Below are 22,713 nucleotides of genomic sequence, written 5' to 3'. Positions count from 1 at the left end.
AAAACATTAGACCGCGCCTCCATTGGTGACGTACGTCGGAGATGGACGAATCATAGTCGAAGTCCATCCCCCACATCCAACGATGGATAGATACAGTGCAACCATTCAGAATATGAACGATTTTAGAATTGAATGTTAAACATTGTGATTGTTTCATTCCCAACACTTCAGTCATGGGGATAGATGTAATAGCCTTGCCTATCAGTCTTCATGTGTGAAGTAGGCTGTGGAATAAGCTACAATGATATGTACTGTGGACCATTACAGTAGTAGACAATGGCGTGTTGAGTTGATGGAATTAAATTGTGTGCGAATTATAAAATTGGATTACCTAGAAATTAGAGGACATGATTAGGAATTTGGTTTCTATGCACCATTTGAGACTAGCTGTAGTATTAGCCTGCAGTAATAGCTTGTAGTAATAGCCGGTAGTAATAACCTGTAGTAATAACCTGTAGTAATAACTTGTAGTAATAGCCTGTAGTAATAGCTTGCAGTAATACACTGCAGTAATGGCCTGTAGTAATGGCCTGTAGTAATAGCCTGCAGTAATTGCCTGTAGTAATAGCCTGCAGTCATAGCCTGTAGTAATAGCCTGCAGTAATAGCCTGTAGTAACAACCTGTAGTAATAGCCTGTAGTAATAACCTGTAGTAATAGCCTGTAGTAATAACCTGCAGTAATGGCCTGTAGTAATATCCGGTAGTAATAACCTGTAGTAATAACCTGTAGTAATAGCCTGTAGTAATAAACTGCAGTAATAGCCTGTAGTAATAGCCGGCAGTAATAGCCTGTAGTAATAGCCTGCAGTAATAGCCTGCAGTAATAGCCTGCAGTAATAACCTGTAGTAATAGCCTGTAGTAATAGCCTGTACTAATAGCCTGCAGTAATAGCCTGTAGTAATTGCCTGTAGTAATTGCCTGTAGTAATAGCCTGTACTAATAGCCTGCAGAAATAGCCTGCAGTAATAGCTTGCAGTAATAGCTTGCAGTAATAGCCTGCAGTAATAGCCTGTAGTAATAACCTGCAGTAATAGCATGCAGTAATAACCTGTAGTAATAACCTGCAGTAATAGCCTGTAGTAATATCTTGCAGTAATAGCCTGCGGTAATAACCTACAATAATAGCCTGTAGTAATAGCCTGCAGTAATAGCCTGCAGTAATAACCTGTAGTAATAGCCTGTAGTAATCGCCTGTACTAATAGCCTGCAGTAATAGCCTGTAGTAATTGCCTGTAGTAATTGCCTGTAGTAATAGCCTGTACTAATAGCCTGCAGAAATAGCCTGCAGTAATAGCTTGCAGTAATAGCTTGCAGTAATAGCCTGCAGTAATAGCCTGTAGTAATAACCTGCAGTAATAGCCTGCAGTAATAACCTGTAGTAATAACCTGCAGTAATAGCCTGTAGTAATATCTTGCAGTAATAGCCTGCAGTAATAACCTGTAGTAATAGTCTGTAGTAATAGCCTGTAGTAAAAGGTTGCAGTAATAGCCTGTAGTAATAGCCTGTAGTAATAGCCTGTAGTAATAACCTGCAGTAATAGCCTGTAGTAATAGCTTGCAGTAATAGCCTGCAGTAATAGACTGTAGTAATAGCTTGCAGTAATAGACTGCCGTAATAACCTGCAGTAATAGCCTGCAGTAATAGCCTGTAGCCTGCAGTAATAGCCTGCAGTAATAGCCTACAGTAATAACCTGTAGTAATTACCTGCAGTAATAGCCTGTAGTAATATCTTGCAGTAATAGCCTGCGGTAATAACCTGCAGTAATAGCCTGTAGCAATAGCCTGCAGTAATAGCCTGCAGTAAAAGGTTGCAGTAATAGCCTGTAGTAATAGCCTGTTGTAATAGCCTGTAGTAATAGCTTGCAGTAATAGCCTGCAGTAATAGACTGTAGTAATAGCTTGCAGTAATAGACTGCAGTAATAACCTGCAGTAATAGCCTGCAGTAATAGCCTGTAGCCTGCAGTAATAGCCTGCAGTAATAGCCTGCAGTAATAACCTGTAGTAATAACCTGCAGTAATAGCCTGTAGTAATATCTTGCAGTCATAGCCTGTAGTAATACCCTGCAGTAATAGCCTGTAGTAATAACCTGTAGCAATAGCCTGTAGTAATAGCCTGTAGTAATAGCCTGTAGTAATAACCTGCAGTAATAGCCTGTAGTAATAGCCTGTAGTAATAGCCTGTAGTAATAGCCTGTAGTAATAACCTGCAGTAATAGCCTGTAGCAATAGCCTGCAGTAATAGCCTGCAGTAAAAGGCTGCAGTAATAGCCTGTAGTAATAGCCTGTAGTAATAGCTTGCAAAAATAGCCTGCAGTAATAGCTTGCAGTAATAGACTGCAGTAATAACCTGCAGTAATAGCCTGCAGTAATAGCCTGTAGCCTGCAGTAATAGCTTGCAGTAATAACCTGTAGTAATAACCTGCAGTAATAGCCTGTAGTAATATCTTGCAGTCATAGCCTGTAGTAATAACCTGTAGCAATAGCCTGTAGTAATAACCTGCAGTAATAGCCTGTAGTAATAGCCTGTAGTAATAGCCTGTAGTAATAACCTGCAGTAATAGCCTGTAGTAATAGCCTGTAGTAATAACCTGCAGTAATAGCCTGCAGTAATAGCCTGTAGCCTGCAGTAATAGCCTGCAGTAATAACCTGCAGTAATAGCCTGTAGTAATAGCCTGTAGTAATAACCTGCAGTAATAGCCTGCAGTAATAGCCTGTAGCCTGCAGTAATAGCCTGCAGTAATAGCCTGTAGCGTGCAGTAATAGCCTGTAGCGTGCCGTAATAGCCTGTAGCCTGCAGTAATAGCCTGCGGTAATAACCTACAGTAATAGCCTGTAGTAATAGCCTGCAGTAATAGCCTGTAGTAATATCCTGCAGTCATAGCCTGTAGTAATACCCTGCAGTAATAGCCTGTAGTAATACCCTGCAGTAATAGCCTGCAGTAATAGCCTGTAGTAATAGCTTGCAGTAATAGACTGCAGTAATAACCTGCAGTAATAGCCTGCAGTAATAGCCTGTAGCCTGCAGTAATAGCCTGCAGTAATAGCCTACAGTAATAACCTGTAGTAATAACCTGCAGTAATAGCCTGTAGTAATATCTTGCAGTAATAGCCTGCGGTAATAACCTGCAGTAATAGCCTGTAGCAATAGCCTGCAGTAATAGCCTGCAGTAAAAGGTTGCAGTAATAGCCTGTAGTAATAGCCTGTAGTAATAGCCTGTAGTATTAGCCTGTAGTAATAACCTGCAGTAATAGCCTGAAGCAATAGCCTGAAGTAATAGCCTGCAGTAAAAGGTTGCAGTAATAGCCTGTAGCCTGCAGTAATAGCCTGCAGTAATAACTTGTAGTAATAACCTGCAGTAATAGCCTGTAGTAATATCTTGCAGTCATAGCCTGTAGTAATACCCTGCAGTAATAGCCTGTAGTAATAACCTGTAGCAATAGCCTGTAGTAATAGCCTGTAGTAATAGCCTGTAGTAATAACCTGCAGTAATAGCCTGTAGTAATAGCCTGTAGTAATAGCCTGTAGTAATAACCTGCAGTAATAGCCTGTAGTAATAGCCTGTAGTAATAACCTGCAGTAATAGCCTGCAGTAATAGCCTGCAGTAATAACCTGCAGTAGTAGCCTGTAGTAATAACCTGCAGTAATAGCCTGCAGTAATAGCCTGTAGCCTGCAGTAATAGCCTGCAGTAATAGCCTGTAGCGTGCAGTAATAGCCTGTAGCGTGCCGTAATAGCCTGTAGCCTGCAGTAATAGCCTGCAGTAATAGCCTGTAGCCTGCAGTAATAGCCTGCAGTAATAGCCTACAGTAATAACCTGTAGTAATAACCTGCAGTAATAGCCTGTAGTAATATCTTGCAGTAATAGCCTGCGGTAATAACCTGCAGTAATAGCCTGTAGCAATAGCCTGCAGTAATAGCCTGCAGTAAAAGGTTGCAGTAATAGCCTGTAGTAATAGCCTGTAGTAATAGCCTGTAGTATTAGCCTGTAGTAATAACCTGCAGTAATAGCCTGAAGCAATAGCCTGCAGTAATAGCCTGCAGTAAAAGGTTGCAGTAATAGCCTGTAGTAATAGCCTGTAGTAATAGCCTGTAGTAATAGCTTGCAGTAATAGCCTGCAGTAATAACCTGTAGTAATAACCTGCAGTAATAGCCTGTAGTAATATCTTGCAGTCATAGCCTGTAGTAATACCCTGCAGTAATAGCCTGTAGTAATAACATGTAGTAATAGCCTGTAGTAAAAGGTTGCAGTAATAGCCTGTAGTAATAGCCTGTAGTAATAACCTGCAGTAATAGCCTGTAGTAATAGCCTGTAGCGTGCAGTAATAGCCTGTAGCGTGCCGTAATAGCCTGTAGCCTGCAGTAATAGCCTGCAGTAATAGCCTTCAGTAATAGCCTGCAGTAATAGACTGCAGTAATAACCTGTAGTAATAACCTGTAGTAATAGCCTGTAGTAAAAGGTTGCAGTAATAACCTGTAGTAATAGCCTGTAGTAATAGCCTGTAGTAATAACCTGCAGTAATAGCCTCTAGTAATAGCCTGTAGTAATAACCTGCAGTAATAGCCTGTAGCCTGCAGTAATAGCCTGCAGTAATAGCCTGCAGTAATAGCCTGTAGCGTGCCGTAATAGCCTGTAGCCTGCAGTAATAGCCTGCAGTAATAGCCTGTAGTAATAGCCTGTAGTAATAACCTGCAGTAATAGCCTCTAGTAGTAGCCTGTAGTAATAACCTGCAGTAATAGTCTGCAGTAATAGCCTGTAGCCTGCAGTAATAGCCTGCAGTAATAGCCTGCAGTAATAGCCTGTAGCGTGCAGTAATAACCTGTAGCGTGCCGTAATAGCCTGTAGCCTGCAGTAATAGCCTGCAGTAATAGCCTGCAGTAATAGCCTGCAGTAATAGACTGCAGTAATAGCCTGTAGTAATGGCCTGTAGTAATAGCCTGTATCCTGCAGTAATAGCCTGCAGTAATAGCCTGTAGCCTGCAGTAATAGACTGCAGTAATAGCTTGCAGTAATAGCCTGCAGTAATAGCCTGTAGTAATAACCTGTAGTAATAGCTTGCAGTAATAGCCTGTAGTAATAGTCTGCAGTAATAGTCTGTAGTAATAACCTGTAGCAATAACCTGCAGTAATAGCCTGCAGTAATAGCCTGTAGCCTGCAGTAATAGCCTGTAGTAATAGGCTGTAGTAATAGCCTGTAGTAATAGCCTGTAGCCTGCAGTAATAGCCTGTAGCATGCAGTAATAGCCTGCAGTAATAGCCTATAGTAATTGCCTGCAGTAATAGACTGCAGTAATAGCCTGTAGCCTGCAGTAATAGCCTGCAGTAATAGCCTGTAGTAATAGCCTGCAGTAATAGCCTGCAGTAATAGCCTGTAGTAATAGCCTGTAGCCTGCAGTAATAGACTGCAGTAATAGCCTGCAGTAATACCCTGTAGTAATAACCTGCAGTAATAGACTGCAGTAATAGCTTGCAGTAATAGCCTGTAGAATGCAGTAATAGCCTGCAGTAATAGCCTGCAGTAATAGCCTGCAATAATAGCCTGCAGTAATAGCCTGTAGTAATAGACTGCAGTAATAGACTGTAGTAATAGCCTGTAGCCTGCAGTAATAGCCTGCAGTAATAGACTGCAGTAATAGCCTGTAGTAATAGCCTGTAGCCTGCAGTAATAGCCTGTATTAATAGCCTGCGGTAATAGCCTGCAGTAATAGCTTGCAGTAATAGCCTGTAGCCTGCAGTAATAGCCTGCAGTAATATCTTGCAGTAATAGCCTGCAGTTATAGCCTGTAGTAATAGCCTGCAGTAGTAGCCTGTATTAGTAGCTTGCAGTAATAGCCTGCAGTAATAACCTGCAGTAATAGCCTGCAATAATAGCCTGCAATAATAACCTGTATTAATAACCTGTAGTAATAACCTACAGTAATAGCCTGCAGTAATAACCTGCAGTTATAGCCTGCTGTAGTATCCTGCAGTAATAGCCAGCAGTAATAGACTGCAGTAATAGACTGCAGTAATAGCCTTTAGTAATAGCCTGTAGCCTGCAGTAATAGCCTGCAGTAATAGCCTGTAGTAATAGCCTGCAGTAATATCCTGCAGTAATAGCCTGTAGTAATAGCCTGCAGTAATAGACTACAGTAATAGCCTGCAGTAATAGCCTGCAGTAATAGCTTGCAGTAACAGACTGCAGTAATAGCCTGTAGCCTGTAGTAATAGCCTGTAGTAATAGCTTGCAGTAATAGCCCGCAGTAATAGCCTGTAGCCTGCAGTAATAGCCTGCAGTAATAACTTGTAGTAATAACCTGCAGTAATAGCCTGTAGTAATATCTTGCAGTCATAGCCTGTAGTAATACCCTGCAGTAATAGCCTGTAGTAATAACCTGTAGCAATAGCCTGTAGTAATAGCCTGTAGTAATAGCCTGTAGTAATAACCTGCAGTAATAGCCTGTAGTAATAGCCTGTAGTAATAGCCTGTAGTAATAACCTGCAGTAATAGCCTGTAGTAATAGCCTGTAGTAATAACCTGCAGTAATAGCCTGCAGTAATAGCCTGCAGTAATTAACCTGCAGTAATAGCCTGTAGTAATAACCTGCAGTAATAGCCTGCAGTAATAGCCTGTAGCCTGCAGTAATAGCCTGCAGTAATAGCCTGTAGCGTGCAGTAATAGCCTGTAGCGTGCCGTAATAGCCTGTAGCCTGCAGTAATAGCCTGCAGTAATAGCCTGTAGCCTGCAGTAATAGCCTGCAGTAATAGCCTACAGTAATAACCTGTAGTAATAACCTGCAGTAATAGCCTGTAGTAATATCTTGCAGTAATAGCCTGCGGTAATAACCTGCAGTAATAGCCTGTAGCAAAGCCTGCAGTAATAGCCTGCAGTAAAAGGTTGCAGTAATAGCCTGTAGTAATAGCCTGTAGTAATAGCCTGTAGTATTAGCCTGTAGTAATAACCTGCAGTAATAGCCTGAAGCAATAGCCTGCAGTAATAGCCTGCAGTAAAAGGTTGCAGTAATAGCCTGTAGTAATAGCCTGTAGTAATAGCCTGTAGTAATAGCTTGCAGTAATAGCCTGCAGTAATAACCTGTAGTAATAACCTGCAGTAATAGCCTGTAGTAATATCTTGCAGTCATAGCCTGTAGTAATACCCTGCAGTAATAGCCTGTAGTAATAACCTGTAGTAATAGCCTGTAGTAAAAGGTTGCAGTAATAGCCTGTAGTAATAGCCTGTAGTAATAACCTGCAGTAATAGCCTGTAGCGTGCAGTAATAGCCTGTAGCGTGCCGTAATAGCCTGTAGCCTGCAGTAATAGCCTGCAGTAATAGCCTTCAGTAATAGCCTGCAGTAATAGACTGCAGTAATAACCTGTAGTAATAACCTGTAGTAATAGCCTGTAGTAAAAGGTTGCAGTAATAACCTGTAGTAATAGCCTGTAGTAATAGCCTGTTGTAATAACCTGCAGTAATAGCCTCTAGTAATAGCCTGTAGTAATAACCTGCAGTAATAGCCTGTAGCCTGCAGTAATAGCCTGCAGTAATAGCCTGCAGTAATAGCCTGTAGCGTGCAGTAATAGCCTGTAGCGTGCCGTAATAGCCTGTAGCCTGCAGTAATAGCCTGCAGTAATAGCCTGTAGTAATAGCCTGTAGTAATAACCTGCAGTAATAGCCTCTAGTAATAGCCTGTAGTAATAACCTGCAGTAATAGCCTGCAGTAATAGCCTGTAGCCTGCAGTAATAGCCTGCAGTAATAGCCTGCAGTAATAGCCTGTAGCGTGCAGTAATAGCCTGTAGCGTGCCGTAATAGCCTGTAGCCTGCAGTAATAGCCTGCAGTAATAGCCTGCAGTAATAGACTGCAGTAATAGCCTGTAGTAATGGCCTGTAGTAATAGCCTGTATCCTGCAGTAATAGCCTGTAGCCTGCAGTAATAGACTGCAGTAATAGCTTGCAGTAATAGCCTGCAGTAATAGCCTGTAGTAATAACCTGTAGTAATAGCTTGCAGTAATAGCCTGTAGTAATAGTCTGCAGTAATAGTCTGTAGTAATAACCTGTAGCAATAACCTGCAGTAATAGCCTGCAGTAATAGCCTGTAGCCTGCAGTAATAGCCTGTAGTAATAGGCTGTAGTAATAGCCTGTAGTAATAGCCTGTAGCCTGCAGTAATAGCCTGTAGCATGCAGTAATAGCCTGCAGTAATAGCCTATAGTAATTGCCTGCAGTAATAGACTGCAGTAATAGCCTGTAGCCTGCAGTAATAGCCTGCAGTAATAGCCTGTAGTAATAGCCTGCAGTAATAGCCTGTAGTAATAACCTGTAGTAATAGCTTGCAGTAATAGCCTGTAGTAATAGTCTGCAGTAATAGTCTGTAGTAATAACCTGTAGCAATAACCTGCAGTAATAGCCTGCAGTAATAGCCTGTAGCCTGCAGTAATAGCCTGTAGTAATAGGCTGTAGTAATAGCCTGTAGTAATAGCCTGTAGCCTGCAGTAATAGCCTGTAGCATGCAGTAATAACCTGCAGTAATAGCCTATAGTAATTGCCTGCAGTAATAGACTGCAGTAATAGCCTGTAGCCTGCAGTAATAGCCTGCAGTAATAGCCTGTAGTAATAGCCTGCAGTAATAGCCTGCAGTAATAGCCTGTAGTAATAGCCTGTAGCCTGCAGTAATAGACTGCAGTAATAGCCTGCAGTAATACCCTGTAGTAATAACCTGCAGTAATAGACTGCAGTAATAGCTTGCAGTAATAGCCTGTAGAATGCAGTAATAGCCTGCAGTAATAGCCTGCAGTAATAGCCTGCAATAATAGCCTGCAGTAATAGCCTTTAGTAATAGCCTGTAGCCTGCAGTAATAGCCTGCAGTAATAGCCTGTAGTAATAGCCTGCAGTAATATCCTGCAGTAATAGCCTGTAGTAATAGCCTGCAGTAATAGACTACAGTAATAGCCTGCAGTAATAGCCTGCAGTAATAGCTTGCAGTAACAGACTGCAGTAATAGCCTGTAGCCTGTAGTAATAGCCTGTAGTAATAGCTTGCAGTAATAGCCCGCAGTAACAGCCTGTAGTAATAGACTGCAGTAATAGACTGCAGTAATAGCCTGTAGTAATAACCTGCAGTAATAGCCTGTAGTAATAGCCTGTAGCGTGCAGTAATAGCCTGTAGTAATAGACTGCAGTAATAGACTGCAGTAATAGCCTGTAGTAATAGCCTGTAGTAATAACCTGCAGTAATAGCCTGTAGTAATAGCCTGTAGCGTGCAGTAATAGCCTGTAGCGTGCCGTAATAGCCTGTAGCTTGCAGTAATAGCCTGCAGTAATAGCCTTCAGTAATAGCCTGCAGTAATAGACTGCAGTAATAACCTGTAGTAATAACCTGTAGTAATAGCCTGTAGTAAAAGGTTGCAGTAATAACCTGTAGTAATAGCCTGTAGTAATAGCCTGTAGTAATAACCTGCAGTAATAGCCTCTAGTAATAGCCTGTAGTAATAACCTGCAGTAATAGCCTGTAGCCTGCAGTAATAGCCTGCAGTAATAGCCTGCAGTAATAGCCTGTAGCGTGCAGTAATAGCCTGTAGCGTGCCGTAATAGCCTGTAGCCTGCAGTAATAGCCTGCAGTAATAGCCTGTAGTAATAGCCTGTAGTAATAACCTGCAGTAATAGCCTCTAGTAATAGCCTGTAGTAATAACCTGCAGTAATAGCCTGCAGTAATAGCCTGTAGCCTGCAGTAATAGCCTGTAGTAATAGCCTGCAGTAATAGCCTGTAGCGTGCAGTAATAGCCTGTAGCGTGCCGTAATAGCCTGTAGCCTGCAGTAATAGCCTGCAGTAATAGCCTGCAGTAATAGACTGCAGTAATAGCCTGTAGTAATGGCCTGTAGTAATAGCCTGTATGCTGCAGTAATAGCCTGTAGCCTGCAGTAATAGACTGCAGTAATAGCTTGCAGTAATAGCCTGCAGTAATAGCCTGTAGTAATAACCTGTAGTAATAGCTTGCAGTAATAGCCTGTAGTAATAGTCTGCAGTAATAGTCTGTAGTAATAACCTGTAGCAATAACCTGCAGTAATAGCCTGCAGTAATAGCCTGTAGCCTGCAGTAATAGCTTGTAGTAATAGGCTGTAGTAATAGCCTGTAGTAATAGCCTGTAGCCTGCAGTAATAGCCTGTAGCCTGCAGTAATAGCCTGCAGTAATAGCCTGTAGTAATTGCCTGCAGTAATAGCCTGCAGTAATAGCCTGTAGTAATAGCCTGTAGCCTGCAGTAATAGACTGCAGTAATAGCCTGTAGTAATAGCCTGTAGTAATAACCTGCAGTAATAGCCTGTAGTAATAGCCTGTAGCGTGCAGTAATAGCCTGTAGCGTGCCGTAATAGCCTGTAGCCTGCAGTAATAGCCTGCAGTAATAGCCTTCAGTAATAGCCTGCAGTAATAGACTGCAGTAATAACCTGTAGTAATAACCTGTAGTAATAGCCTGTAGTAAAAGGTTGCAGTAATAACCTGTAGTAATAGCCTGTAGTAATAGCCTGTTGTAATAACCTGCAGTAATAGCCTCTAGTAATAGCCTGTAGTAATAACCTGCAGTAATAGCCTGTAGCCTGCAGTAATAGCCTGCAGTAATAGCCTGCAGTAATAGCCTGTAGCGTGCAGTAATAGCCTGTAGCGTGCCGTAATAGCCTGTAGCCTGCAGTAATAGCCTGCAGTAATAGCCTGTAGTAATAGCCTGTAGTAATAACCTGCAGTAATAGCCTCTCGTAATAGCCTGTAGTAATAACCTGCAGTAATAGCCTGCAGTAATAGCCTGTAGCCTGCAGTAATAGCCTGCAGTAATAGCCTGTAGCGTGCAGTAATAGCCTGTAGCGTGCCGTAATAGCCTGTAGCCTGCAGTAATAGCCTGCAGTAATAGCCTGCAGTAATAGACTGCAGTAATAGCCTGTAGTAATGGCCTGTAGTAATAGCCTGTATCCTGCAGTAATAGCCTGTAGCCTGCAGTAATAGACTGCAGTAATAGCTTGCAGTAATAGCCTGCAGTAATAGCCTGTAGTAATAACCTGTAGTAATAGCTTGCAGTAATAGCCTGTAGTAATAGTCTGCAGTAATAGTCTGTAGTAATAACCTGTAGCAATAACCTGCAGTAATAGCCTGCAGTAATAGCCTGTAGCCTGCAGTAATAGCCTGTAGTAATAGGCTGTAGTAATAGCCTGTAGTAATAGCCTGTAGCCTGCAGTAATAGCCTGTAGCATGCAGTAATAGCCTGCAGTAATAGCCTATAGTAATTGCCTGCAGTAATAGACTGCAGTAATAGCCTGTAGCCTGCAGTAATAGCCTGCAGTAATAGCCTGTAGTAATAGCCTGCAGTAATAGCCTGCAGTAATAGCCTGTAGTAATAGCCTGTAGCCTGCAGTAATAGACTGCAGTAATAGCCTGCAGTAATACCCTGTAGTAATAACCTGCAGTAATAGACTGCAGTAATAGCTTGCAGTAATAGCCTGTAGAATGCAGTAATAGCCTGCAGTAATAGCCTGCAGTAATAGCCTGCAATAATAGCCTGCAGTAATAGCCTTTAGTAATAGCCTGTAGCCTGCAGTAATAGCCTGCAGTAATAGACTACAGTAATAGCCTGCAGTAATAGCCTGCAGTAATAGCTTGCAGTAACAGACTGCAGTAATAGCCTGTAGCCTGTAGTAATAGCCTGTAGTAATAGCTTGCAGTAATAGCCCGCAGTAACAGCCTGTAGTAATAGACTGCAGTAATAGACTGCAGTAATAGCCTGTAGTAATAACCTGCAGTAATAGCCTGTAGTAATAGCCTGTAGCGTGCAGTAATAGCCTGTAGTAATAGACTGCAGTAATAGACTGCAGTAATAGCCTGTAGTAATAGCCTGTAGTAATAACCTGCAGTAATAGCCTGTAGTAATAGCCTGTAGCGTGCAGTAATAGCCTGTAGCGTGCCGTAATAGCCTGTAGCTTGCAGTAATAGCCTGCAGTAATAGCCTTCAGTAATAGCCTGCAGTAATAGACTGCAGTAATAACCTGTAGTAATAACCTGTAGTAATAGCCTGTAGTAAAAGGTTGCAGTAATAACCTGTAGTAATAGCCTGTAGTAATAGCCTGTAGTAATAACCTGCAGTAATAGCCTCTAGTAATAGCCTGTAGTAATAACCTGCAGTAATAGCCTGTAGCCTGCAGTAATAGCCTGCAGTAATAGCCTGCAGTAATAGCCTGTAGCGTGCAGTAATAGCCTGTAGCGTGCCGTAATAGCCTGTAGCCTGCAGTAATAGCCTGCAGTAATAGCCTGTAGTAATAGCCTGTAGTAATAACCTGCAGTAATAGCCTCTAGTAATAGCCTGTAGTAATAACCTGCAGTAATAGCCTGCAGTAATAGCCTGTAGCCTGCAGTAATAGCCTGTAGTAATAGCCTGCAGTAATAGCCTGTAGCGTGCAGTAATAGCCTGTAGCGTGCCGTAATAGCCTGTAGCCTGCAGTAATAGCCTGCAGTAATAGCCTGCAGTAATAGACTGCAGTAATAGCCTGTAGTAATGGCCTGTAGTAATAGCCTGTATGCTGCAGTAATAGCCTGTAGCCTGCAGTAATAGACTGCAGTAATAGCTTGCAGTAATAGCCTGCAGTAATAGCCTGTAGTAATAACCTGTAGTAATAGCTTGCAGTAATAGCCTGTAGTAATAGTCTGCAGTAATAGTCTGTAGTAATAACCTGTAGCAATAACCTGCAGTAATAGCCTGCAGTAATAGCCTGTAGCCTGCAGTAATAGCCTGTAGTAATAGGCTGTAGTAATAGCCTGTAGTAATAGCCTGTAGCCTGCAGTAATAGCCTGTAGCCTGCAGTAATAGCCTGCAGTAATAGCCTGTAGTAATTGCCTGCAGTAATAGCCTGCAGTAATAGCCTGTAGTAATAGCCTGTAGCCTGCAGTAATAGACTGCAGTAATAGCCTGCAGTAATACCCTGTATTAATAACCTGCAGTAATAGACTGCAGTAATAGCTTGCAGTAATAGCCTGTAGAATGCAGTAATAGCCTGCAGTAATAGCCTGCAGTAATAGCCTGCAATAATAGCCTGCAGTAATAGCCTGTAGTAATAGACTGCAGTAATAGACTGTAGTAATAGCCTGTAGCCTGCAGTAATAGCCTGCAGTAATAGACTGCAGTAATAGCCTGTAGTAATAGCCTGTAGCCTGCAGTAATAGCCTGTATTAATAGCCTGCGGTAATAGCCTGCAGTAATAGCTTGCAGTAATAGCCTGTAGCCTGCAGTAATAGCCTGCAGTAATATCTTGCAGTAATAGCCTGCAGTTATAGCCTGTAGAAATAGCCTGCAGTAGTAGCCTGTATTAGTAGCTTGCAGTAATAGCCTGCAGTAATAACCTGCAGTAATAGCCTGCAATAATAGCCTGCAATAATAGCCTGTATTAATAACCTGTAGTAATAACCTACAGTAATAGCCTGCAGTAATAACCTGCAGTTATAGCCTGCTGTAGTATCCTGCAGTAATAGCCAGCAGTAATAGACTGCAGTAATAGGCTTTAGTAATAGCCTGTAGCCTGCAGTAATAGCCTGCAGTAATAGCCTGTAGTAATAGCCTGCAGTAATATCCTGCAGTAATAGCCTGTAGTAATAGCCTGCAGTAATAGACTACAGTAATAGCCTGCAGTAATAGCCTGCAGTAATAGCCTGCAGTAATAGACTGCAGTAATAGCCTGTAGTAATGGCCTGTAGTAATAGCCTGTATCCTGCAGTAATAGACTGCAGTAATAGCTTGCAGTAATAGCCTGCAGTAATAGCCTGTAGTAATAACCTGTAGTAATAGCTTGCAGTAATAGCCTGTAGTAATAGTCTGCAGTAATAGTCTGTAGTAATAACCTGTAGCAATAACCTGCAGTAATAGCCTGCAGTAATAGCCTGTAGCCTGCAGTAATAGCCTGTAGTAATAGGCTGTAGTAATAGCCTGTAGTAATAGCCTGTAGCCTGCAGTAATAGCCTGTAGCATGCAGTAATAGCCTGCAGTAATAGCCTATAGTAATTGCCTGCAGTAATAGACTGCAGTAATAGCCTGTAGCCTGCAGTAATAGCCTGCAGTAATAGCCTGTAGTAATAGCCTGCAGTAATAGCCTGCAGTAATAGCCTGTAGTAATAGCCTGTAGCCTGCAGTAATAGACTGCAGTAATAGCCTGCAGTAATACCCTGTAGTAATAACCTGCAGTAATAGACTGCAGTAATAGCTTGCAGTAATAGCCTGTAGAATGCAGTAATAGCCTGCAGTAATAGCCTGCAGTAATAGCCTGCAATAATAGCCTGCAGTAATAGCCTGTAGTAATAGACTGCAGTAATAGCCTGTAGTAATAGCCTGTAGCCTGCAGTAATAGCCTGTATTAATAGCCTGCGGTAATAGCCTGCAGTAATAGCTTGCAGTAATAGCCTGTAGCCTGCAGTAATAGCCTGTAGTAATAGGCTGTAGTAATAGCCTGTAGTAATAGCCTGTAGCCTGCAGTAATAGCCTGTAGCATGCAGTAATAGCCTGCAGTAATAGCCTATAGTAATTGCCTGCAGTAATAGACTGCAGTAATAGCCTGTAGCCTGCAGTAATAGCCTGCAGTAATAGCCTGTAGTAATAGCCTGCAGTAATAGCCTGCAGTAATAGCCTGTAGTAATAGCCTGTAGCCTGCAGTAATAGACTGCAGTAATAGCCTGCAGTAATACCCTGTAGTAATAACCTGCAGTAATAGACTGCAGTAATAGCTTGCAGTAATAGCCTGTAGAATGCAGTAATAGCCTGCAGTAATAGCCTGCAGTAATAGCCTGCAATAATAGCCTGCAGTAATAGCCTGTAGTAATAGACTGCAGTAATAGACTGTAGTAATAGCCTGTAGCCTGCAGTAATAGCCTGCAGTAATAGACTGCAGTAATAGCCTGTAGTAATAGCCTGTAGCCTGCAGTAATAGCCTGTATTAATAGCCTGCGGTAATAGCCTGCAGTAATAGCTTGCAGTAATAGCCTGTAGCCTGCAGTAATAGCCTGCAGTAATATCTTGCAGTAATAGCCTGCAGTTATAGCCTGTAGTAATAGCCTGCAGTAGTAGCCTGTATTAGTAGCTTGCAGTAATAGCCTGCAGTAATAACCTGCAGTAATAGCCTGCAATAATAGCCTGCAATAATAGCCTGTATTAATAACCTGTAGTAATAACCTACAGTAATAGCCTGCAGTAATAACCTGCAGTTATAGCCTGCTGTAGTATCCTGCAGTAATAGCCAGCAGTAATAGACTGCAGTAATAGACTGCAGTAATAGCCTTTAGTAATAGCCTGTAGCCTGCAGTAATAGCCTGCAGTAATAGCCTGTAGTAATAGCCTGCAGTAATATCCTGCAGTAATAGCCTGTAGTAATAGCCTGCAGTAATAGACTACAGTAATAGCCTGCAGTAATAGCCTGCAGTAATAGCTTGCAGTAACAGACTGCAGTAATAGCCTGTAGCCTGTAGTAATAGCCTGTAGTAATAGCTTGCAGTAATAGCCCGCAGTAACAGCCTGTAGTAATAGACTGCAGTAATAGACTGCAGTAATAGCCTGTAGTAATAACCTGCAGTAATAGCCTGTAGTAATAGCCTGTAGCGTGCAGTAATAGCCTGTAGTAATAGACTGCAGTAATAGACTGCAGTAATAGCCTGTAGTAATAGCCTGTAGTAATAACCTGCAGTAATAGCCTGTAGTAATAGCCTGTAGCGTGCAGTAATAGCCTGTAGCGTGCCGTAATAGCCTGTAGCCTGCAGTAATAGCCTGCAGTAATAGCCTTCAGTAATAGCCTGCAGTAATAGACTGCAGTAATAACCTGTAGTAATAACCTGTAGTAATAGCCTGTAGTAAAAGGTTGCAGTAATAACCTGTAGTAATAGCCTGTAGTAATAGCCTGTAGTAATAACCTGCAGTAATAGCCTCTAGTAATAGCCTGTAGTAATAACCTGCAGTAATAGCCTGTAGCCTGCAGTAATAGCCTGCAGTAATAGCCTGCAGTAATAGCCTGTAGCGTGCAGTAATAGCCTGTAGCGTGCCGTAATAGCCTGTAGCCTGCAGTAATAGCCTGCAGTAATAGCCTGTAGTAATAGCCTGTAGTAATAACCTGCAGTAATAGCCTCTAGTAATAGCCTGTAGTAATAACCTGCAGTAATAGCCTGCAGTAATAGCCTGTAGCCTGCAGTAATAGCCTGCAGTAATAGCCTGCAGTAATAGCCTGTAGCGTGCAGTAATAGCCTGTAGCGTGCCGTAATAGCCTGTAGCCTGCAGTAATAGCCTGCAGTAATAGCCTGCAGTAATAGCCTGCAGTAATAGACTGCAGTAATAGCCTGTAGTAATGGCCTGTAGTAATAGCCTGTATCCTGCAGTAATAGCCTGTAGCCTGCAGTAATAGACTGCAGTAATAGCTTGCAGTAATAGCCTGCAGTAATAGCCTGTAGTAATAACCTGTAGTAATAGCTTGCAGTAATAGCCTGTAGTAATAGTCTGCAGTAATAGTCTGTAGTAATAACCTGTAGCAATAACCTGCAGTAATAGCCTGCAGTAATAGCCTGTAGCCTGCAGTAATAGCCTGTAGTAATAGGCTGTAGTAATAGCCTGTAGTAATAGCCTGTAGCCTGCAGTAATAGCCTGTAGCATGCAGTAATAGCCTGCAGTAATAGCCTATAGTAATTGCCTGCAGTAATAGACTGCAGTAATAGCCTGTAGCCTGCAGTAATAGCCTGCAGTAATAGCCTGTAGTAATAGCCTGCAGTAATAGCCTGCAGTAATAGCCTGTAGTAATAGCCTGTAGCCTGCAGTAATAGACTGCAGTAATAGCCTGCAGTAATACCCTGTATTAATAACCTGCAGTAATAGACTGCAGTAATAGCTTGCAGTAATAGCCTGTAGAATGCAGTAATAGCCTGCAGTAATAGCCTGCAGTAATAGCCTGCAATAATAGCCTGCAGTAATAGCCTGTAGTAATAGACTGCAGTAATAGACTGTAGTAATAGCCTGTAGCCTGCAGTAATAGCCTGCAGTAATAGACTGCAGTAATAGCCTGTAGTAATAGCCTGTAGCCTGCAGTAATAGCCTGTATTAATAGCCTGCGGTAATAGCCTGCAGTAATAGCTTGCAGTAATAGCCTGTAGCCTGCAGTAATAGCCTGCAGTAATATCTTGCAGTAATAGCCTGCAGTTATAGCCTGTAGTAATAGCCTGCAGTAGTAGCCTGTATTAGTAGCTTGCAGTAATAGCCTGCAGTAATAACCTGCAGTAATAGCCTGCAATAATAGCCTGCAATAATAGCCTGTATTAATAACCTGTAGTAATAACCTACAGTAATAGCCTGCAGTAATAACCTGCAGTTATAGCCTGCTGTAGTATCCTGCAGTAATAGCCAGCAGTAATAGACTGCAGTAATAGCCTTTAGTAATAGCCTGTAGCCTGCAGTAATAGCCTGCAGTAATAGCCTGTAGTAATAGCCTGCAGTAATATCCTGCAGTAATAGCCTGTAGTAATAGCCTGCAGTAATAGACTACAGTAATAGCCTGCAGTAATAGCCTGCAGTAATAGCTTGCAGTAACAGACTGCAGTAATAGCCTGTAGCCTGTAGTAATAGCCTGTAGTAATAGCTTGCAGTAATAGCCCGCAGTAACAGCCTGTAGTAATAGACTGCAGTAATAGACTGCAGTAATAGCCTGTAGTAATAGCCTGTAGCCTGCAGTAATAGCCTGCAGTAATAGCTTGCAGTAATAGCCTGTAGCCTGCAGTAATAGCTTGCAGTAATAGCCTGTAGCCTGCAGTAATAGCTTGCAGTAATTGCCTGTAGTAATAGCCTGTAGTAATAGCTTGCAGTAATAGCCTGCAGTAATAGCCTGCAGTATTAATCTGTAATAGTAGCTTGCAGTAATAGCCTGCAGTAATATCCTGTAGCCTGCAGTAATAGCTTGCAGTAATAGCCTGCAGTAATAGCCTGTAGCCTGCAGTAATAGCCTGCAGTAATATCTTGCAGTAATAGCCTGCAGTTATAGCCTGTAGTAATAGCCTGCAGTAATAGCCTGCAGTTTTAGCCTGTAGTAATAGCTATCAGTAATAGCCTGCAGTAATATCCTGTAGCCTGCAGTAATAGCTTGCAGTAATAGTCTGTAGTAATAGCCTGTAGCCTGCAGTAATATCTTGCAGTAATAGCCTGTAGTTATAGCCTGTAGTAATAGCTTGCAGTAATAGCCTGTAGTAATAGCCTGTAGTAATAGCCTGCAGTAATAAATAATAATAATAATACAATTATGACAGGCTAGAATCACAAAAGGTCCTATTGCCCTATTTCTTATTAGACATTAATCTGCACTTGCACTGAGTTTTCCAGATAGGTGGGCTAGTTTTAGTTCAGAATTCACCATAACAAAAATAATATCAGTCAGAAATATTCAGTCATCAAAATTCATAACATTTTGAATTACATCTTCTCTGCTTTCTCCTCTATTTCCCTCACCTTGTCCTCTTTTATCTGTCTCAAATATTTATAGATTCCCCTCCAAAAGCAGTCTACTCATCCCACACTTGTTGGTATGACAATCATTCGATGTTGACTTGTTGGGTAACATGACAAAGTGTTACCAACACAGGAGGTTGGTGGCACCTTAATTGGGGAGGATGAGCTCGTTGTAATGGCTGGAGCGGAAATAGTTGAATGGTATCAAATACATCAAACATATGGTTTCCATGTGTTTGATGCCATTCCATTCACTCCGTTCCAGCCTTTTTTATGAGCTGTCCTCCCCTCCGCAGCCTCCACTGGTTACCATGGTTATTCCATTCCAATGAACAGTTCATTACAAATGTCCCAATTAATAGTATAATATTTCGTATACCTTTTTTCATCAACACTATGTGAGAGAGGCTTTAGGCATTCTACAGGGAAGCTGCCTGGCTGGCTTGTAGCCTTCACATTGTGTTAAATGCAATAAGATATATCAACCACAAGAGTGCGCCCTTAGCCACCAAATTGCAAATTGTCCAGAAAAGAGTAGAGTACAAACTGGGTTCTAATACTTCTCCAGGGATTGCAAAGATGTATATTGTGAGTGTCCGCATGCACATCCTTTAAAGACGTACTAGCTCTTCAGTATAATGTAGAAAGCCAGGAGGAACCTTCATTTCCTCTCTTGGCTAAACACTCATTTGAAATTCGTTTATAATAACAGCAAAGAAGTAGATCCGTTATATAATGAATATTTAATAGCACAGTTTTACCATACAATCAATAATTCTCTCCCCTGACTTACCAATGTAGGGGTGACTTAAATAAGACTCTGTACATATGCAGTTAGTTATCTGGCACAGGAGTAGCCTCTGGATGGGGGAGAGGGGGATGGTAGGGTGCTAGCTGGGGTTGTTAGGATGGGGTATCGGCCATGGTGAGGCGGCCGTGTTGTTGAGGTCAGTATATCGTTGTGGCGATGGTAGGGTGCTGGGCGGGAACAGTGACACGGTTACCACAACGACGGTTCATCATATCTGCGGAGGAACAAATCAAATAACAATTATGTGCAAACTGCCATTAGACCAGAGGAACAGATCCATTCAAATAGTGTTTTGTTAAGTATGTCAATATCTAGGCACATGCATGCAATGCTATAAACAGTGGATCACTTACACATATACCTGCCTACACTTTACTCGCTACAAAACATTAGTTACTCACAGATGTACACACACAGTGACGGTACCTGGACTGTGGGAGCGTATTTGTGCTCTCCTTTAGCAGCAGTTCTGAGATCAGTGAATCCAGTGTGTCAGGGCTGGACCTCTTCCCATACCTGAGTGAGTGAGTGAGTGAGTGAGTGAGTGAGTGAGTGAGTGAGTGAGTGAGTGAGAGAGAGAGAGAGAGAGAGAGAGAACACTCATCAGACAAGAGAGTCATTGACTAATGTTCAGGAACTAGACCTTCTGTGCTACCCACATGAGATAACTGACCATACTATAAATGTTCTAGGGCCAATATGAATGTAAGTCTGGTTATTGAGACCTGTCCTTAGAGCCCTTCTGTATAACAATAAATTATTGTTTTGTTGGTTGTCAGCTCTGCTCTTCTAATGGAATTTGTAATGACCCTTTCCCACTCTTAACGTCAACATTAACAGAAGAAACACATTCACAATACAAGCTGAAACTGTTAATGATTGTAGCCTCTGAATCTAAGCAGGGTTCTTCCTGGTCGGTCCCTGGATACCAAAACAGATGCTGCTGGAAGTGGTTTTGGACGGCCAGTAAGAGGCACTCTTTCCCCAAGTAAAAATAGAACTATTCCCTTGGTTGTTGCTGTAAATGAGAATGTATTCTCTGTCAATTTACCTGATAATAATTTAATTAAATACTAATTTCACACTGAGATTTGTGAATAGAGTGTGACTGAACGGAGGGTGAATTGCCTTATATGTGGTATGACGATAATTAAGCATCAGTGGGGTGCTGCTATGGAATTAAAGATGGTGTTTCATCTAGACAACACACAGCATACTTAACAACAAGTTTGCACTGGTTTAATGTGACTCTTCTTTATTGTTTTAGTCTCCCTAATTCATGATTGGATTAGTTGGTATTTGGAATAGAGCAAGAAATAACACCATTATTAGACATACAAACCAGCTACACATGGGTTAATTCACTTTAAAAGGGTCCCATATATTTAGACCCCAAGATGGTTAGTTATTGAGTTTATAAGTTTTAGATGTACAGTAGTCTGATATATAGTTTGAAATTAATCATTTTATTTCTTCATTTCCATGTTTTTACTGTTTCTCTGAAGTGTTCATTTGTAGACCTACAGCACTTTCAGGTTTGGGCTGTAATCGGTTTGTATGAAAGGCGCTAACAAATACGTTTATAATCACAGTATCATTGTGTTTTTTTAATGAATTAGACAAACAAAACGTTCAGCCTTATAATTTCTTCATTTAGAACACCAGTTTGTCACACCCGGGCTGAAGCACTCACCTCTGCCTTGTAATGAGGTTGATGTAATGTCTGAGAGCGGAGTAATACTTGGCAAGTTCCCCTGCCGGCGCATCTTCGCCGGGGTTTTCAGGTTTGACCGGGTAGCCTTCCGCGAGCGTCCCGATGCATATAAATGTCCAGACGAGGAGAGTCAGTGCGCCCAGCCAAGTACCCAAGTTAGGATGCATCTTTAACATTGAGGAATCAAAAGAGAAAAATATCAGAAAACTACTTTGCACCATATTAACCATTTCATTGTCAAGCCTCTGAATTGCTAAGGCTATGAAATCTTATAAAATGTATACCACGGAAAAACTTGAGACCTTGAAAAGTCAGAAGTATGTTCCCTACCTGTTGTCGACACTAACCGAAGGATACCTTATACGGATATGTTTTAGTTATTTAAAATGTCATTTATATTTATTTGACTTCCTCGGATTAATTGTTTAAAAATGTCAGTTTCAGTGAAGGGAGTGAAATTGGTTCATGAAAGCTTTATAGAAAACCCTTTAAAACCTATAGGCCTATGTATAGAAAGGTTAGACAAAAGGTTACAAAAATGATCCTAAACGAATCTTGTTTAAGAATGCCTATAGATGTAATAGAAGTACTTACATTGAGTTGAGGGTTTAGAGGATGGTTTAGGTAGAAGTTGTTCTCAGGCGTTATCTGCTCCTGTGCGTTCTGGAGGGTACCCATTCATGGGGCGCGATTTTTATAACGCTCAGTGCAAGGATGGGCAGGGGGAGTGAAAAAAAGTCTCCAAATCACCATTCCGGAAACGTGCACGGACAGACACGTCACTGTATAAGCTGTCATCACACATTTTAAACAACATTTATGATTGCTTGAAAAAAATCACAATAGCAGTGGAAATTAATGTCATTTTTTCTCTCTCTCAAACGAATATATTTCACTCTGGAGTGGAATTAAACTGGGTTGAAGCGACATGACACAGATCCAAGACCAAGTTATAACGTGATGATTAGGATGGACTGGGAGTTTGATGACAGAACACTGAGATGTGCACCCTCAACAAGAGAGGGAACTCATTGAAATATAAATTCAAGTATCATTTACTTTTGAGTTGTTTTAGAGATCTTTCATCTGATCTCATGAAAAGGTTTTATTTTTTTTCCCTTTTGGGTTGTCAATATCGACATAATTGCCTCACTTTGGGACGTGTTTATTGTTTCTAAAACCTCCATTAAATGCAGCACGCACTCACACACCCAGCTATACATATATTTTATTTCCCGCATCTCTTTGCCTCCTCTCTTTTATGTTTTACTGACAATCAAATGGGATATTCTTTCTGTCACTCGCATCCCCCAAAAATACATGTGATAGGATTTGATTGGATATCATTAGCTTCCTATCTTTCTTTCCTTCAGGTTTCTTTGTTTACAAAAAAAGGTTGTTAAGAGTTTTCTTTTCTCAATGTGTTTTCATGCTACTGTAAAAAAAAAAGTCATATAGATTGCCTTCGGAAAGTATTCAGACCCCTTGACGTTTTCCACATTTTGTTACATTACAGTCTTATTCTAAAATTGATTTAAAATATGTTTCACTCATCAGTCTACACGCAATACCCCATAATGACAAAACAAAAACAGGTTTTTCAAAATGTTTGATAATTTATTAAGTAACAGGACGGCCAAAAATATCATCAAGGACAACAACCACTCGCGTCACTGCCTGTTCACCCCGCTACCATCCAGAAGGTGAGGTCAGT

At 41.4% G+C, this 22,713-nt stretch overlaps 1 protein-coding gene across 1 annotated transcript; it reads right to left on the bottom strand.

Annotated features, from left to right (window-relative positions):
* Positions 1-19,198: 19,198 nt before the first annotated feature.
* LOC109908479 (pro-neuropeptide Y-like) lies at positions 19,199-22,378 on the bottom strand. The gene is made up of 4 exons (XM_020507130.2): positions 21,594-22,378; positions 20,979-21,166; positions 19,712-19,801; positions 19,199-19,499 (listed from the first exon to the last, which is right to left on the bottom strand). The coding sequence occupies exons 1-4, from the start codon at positions 21,675-21,677 to the stop codon at positions 19,475-19,477; spliced, it is 387 nt and encodes a 128-aa protein (XP_020362719.1). The 5' UTR covers positions 21,678-22,378; the 3' UTR covers positions 19,199-19,474.
* Between the last annotated feature and the right edge of the window lie 335 nt (positions 22,379-22,713).

The sequence above is a fragment of the Oncorhynchus kisutch genome, linkage group LG17, assembly GCF_002021735.2.
Source record: "Oncorhynchus kisutch isolate 150728-3 linkage group LG17, Okis_V2, whole genome shotgun sequence".
NCBI classification, from domain to species: Eukaryota; Metazoa; Chordata; class Actinopteri; order Salmoniformes; family Salmonidae; genus Oncorhynchus; species Oncorhynchus kisutch.
This window is presented reverse-complemented; position numbering and strand designations above follow the sequence as displayed.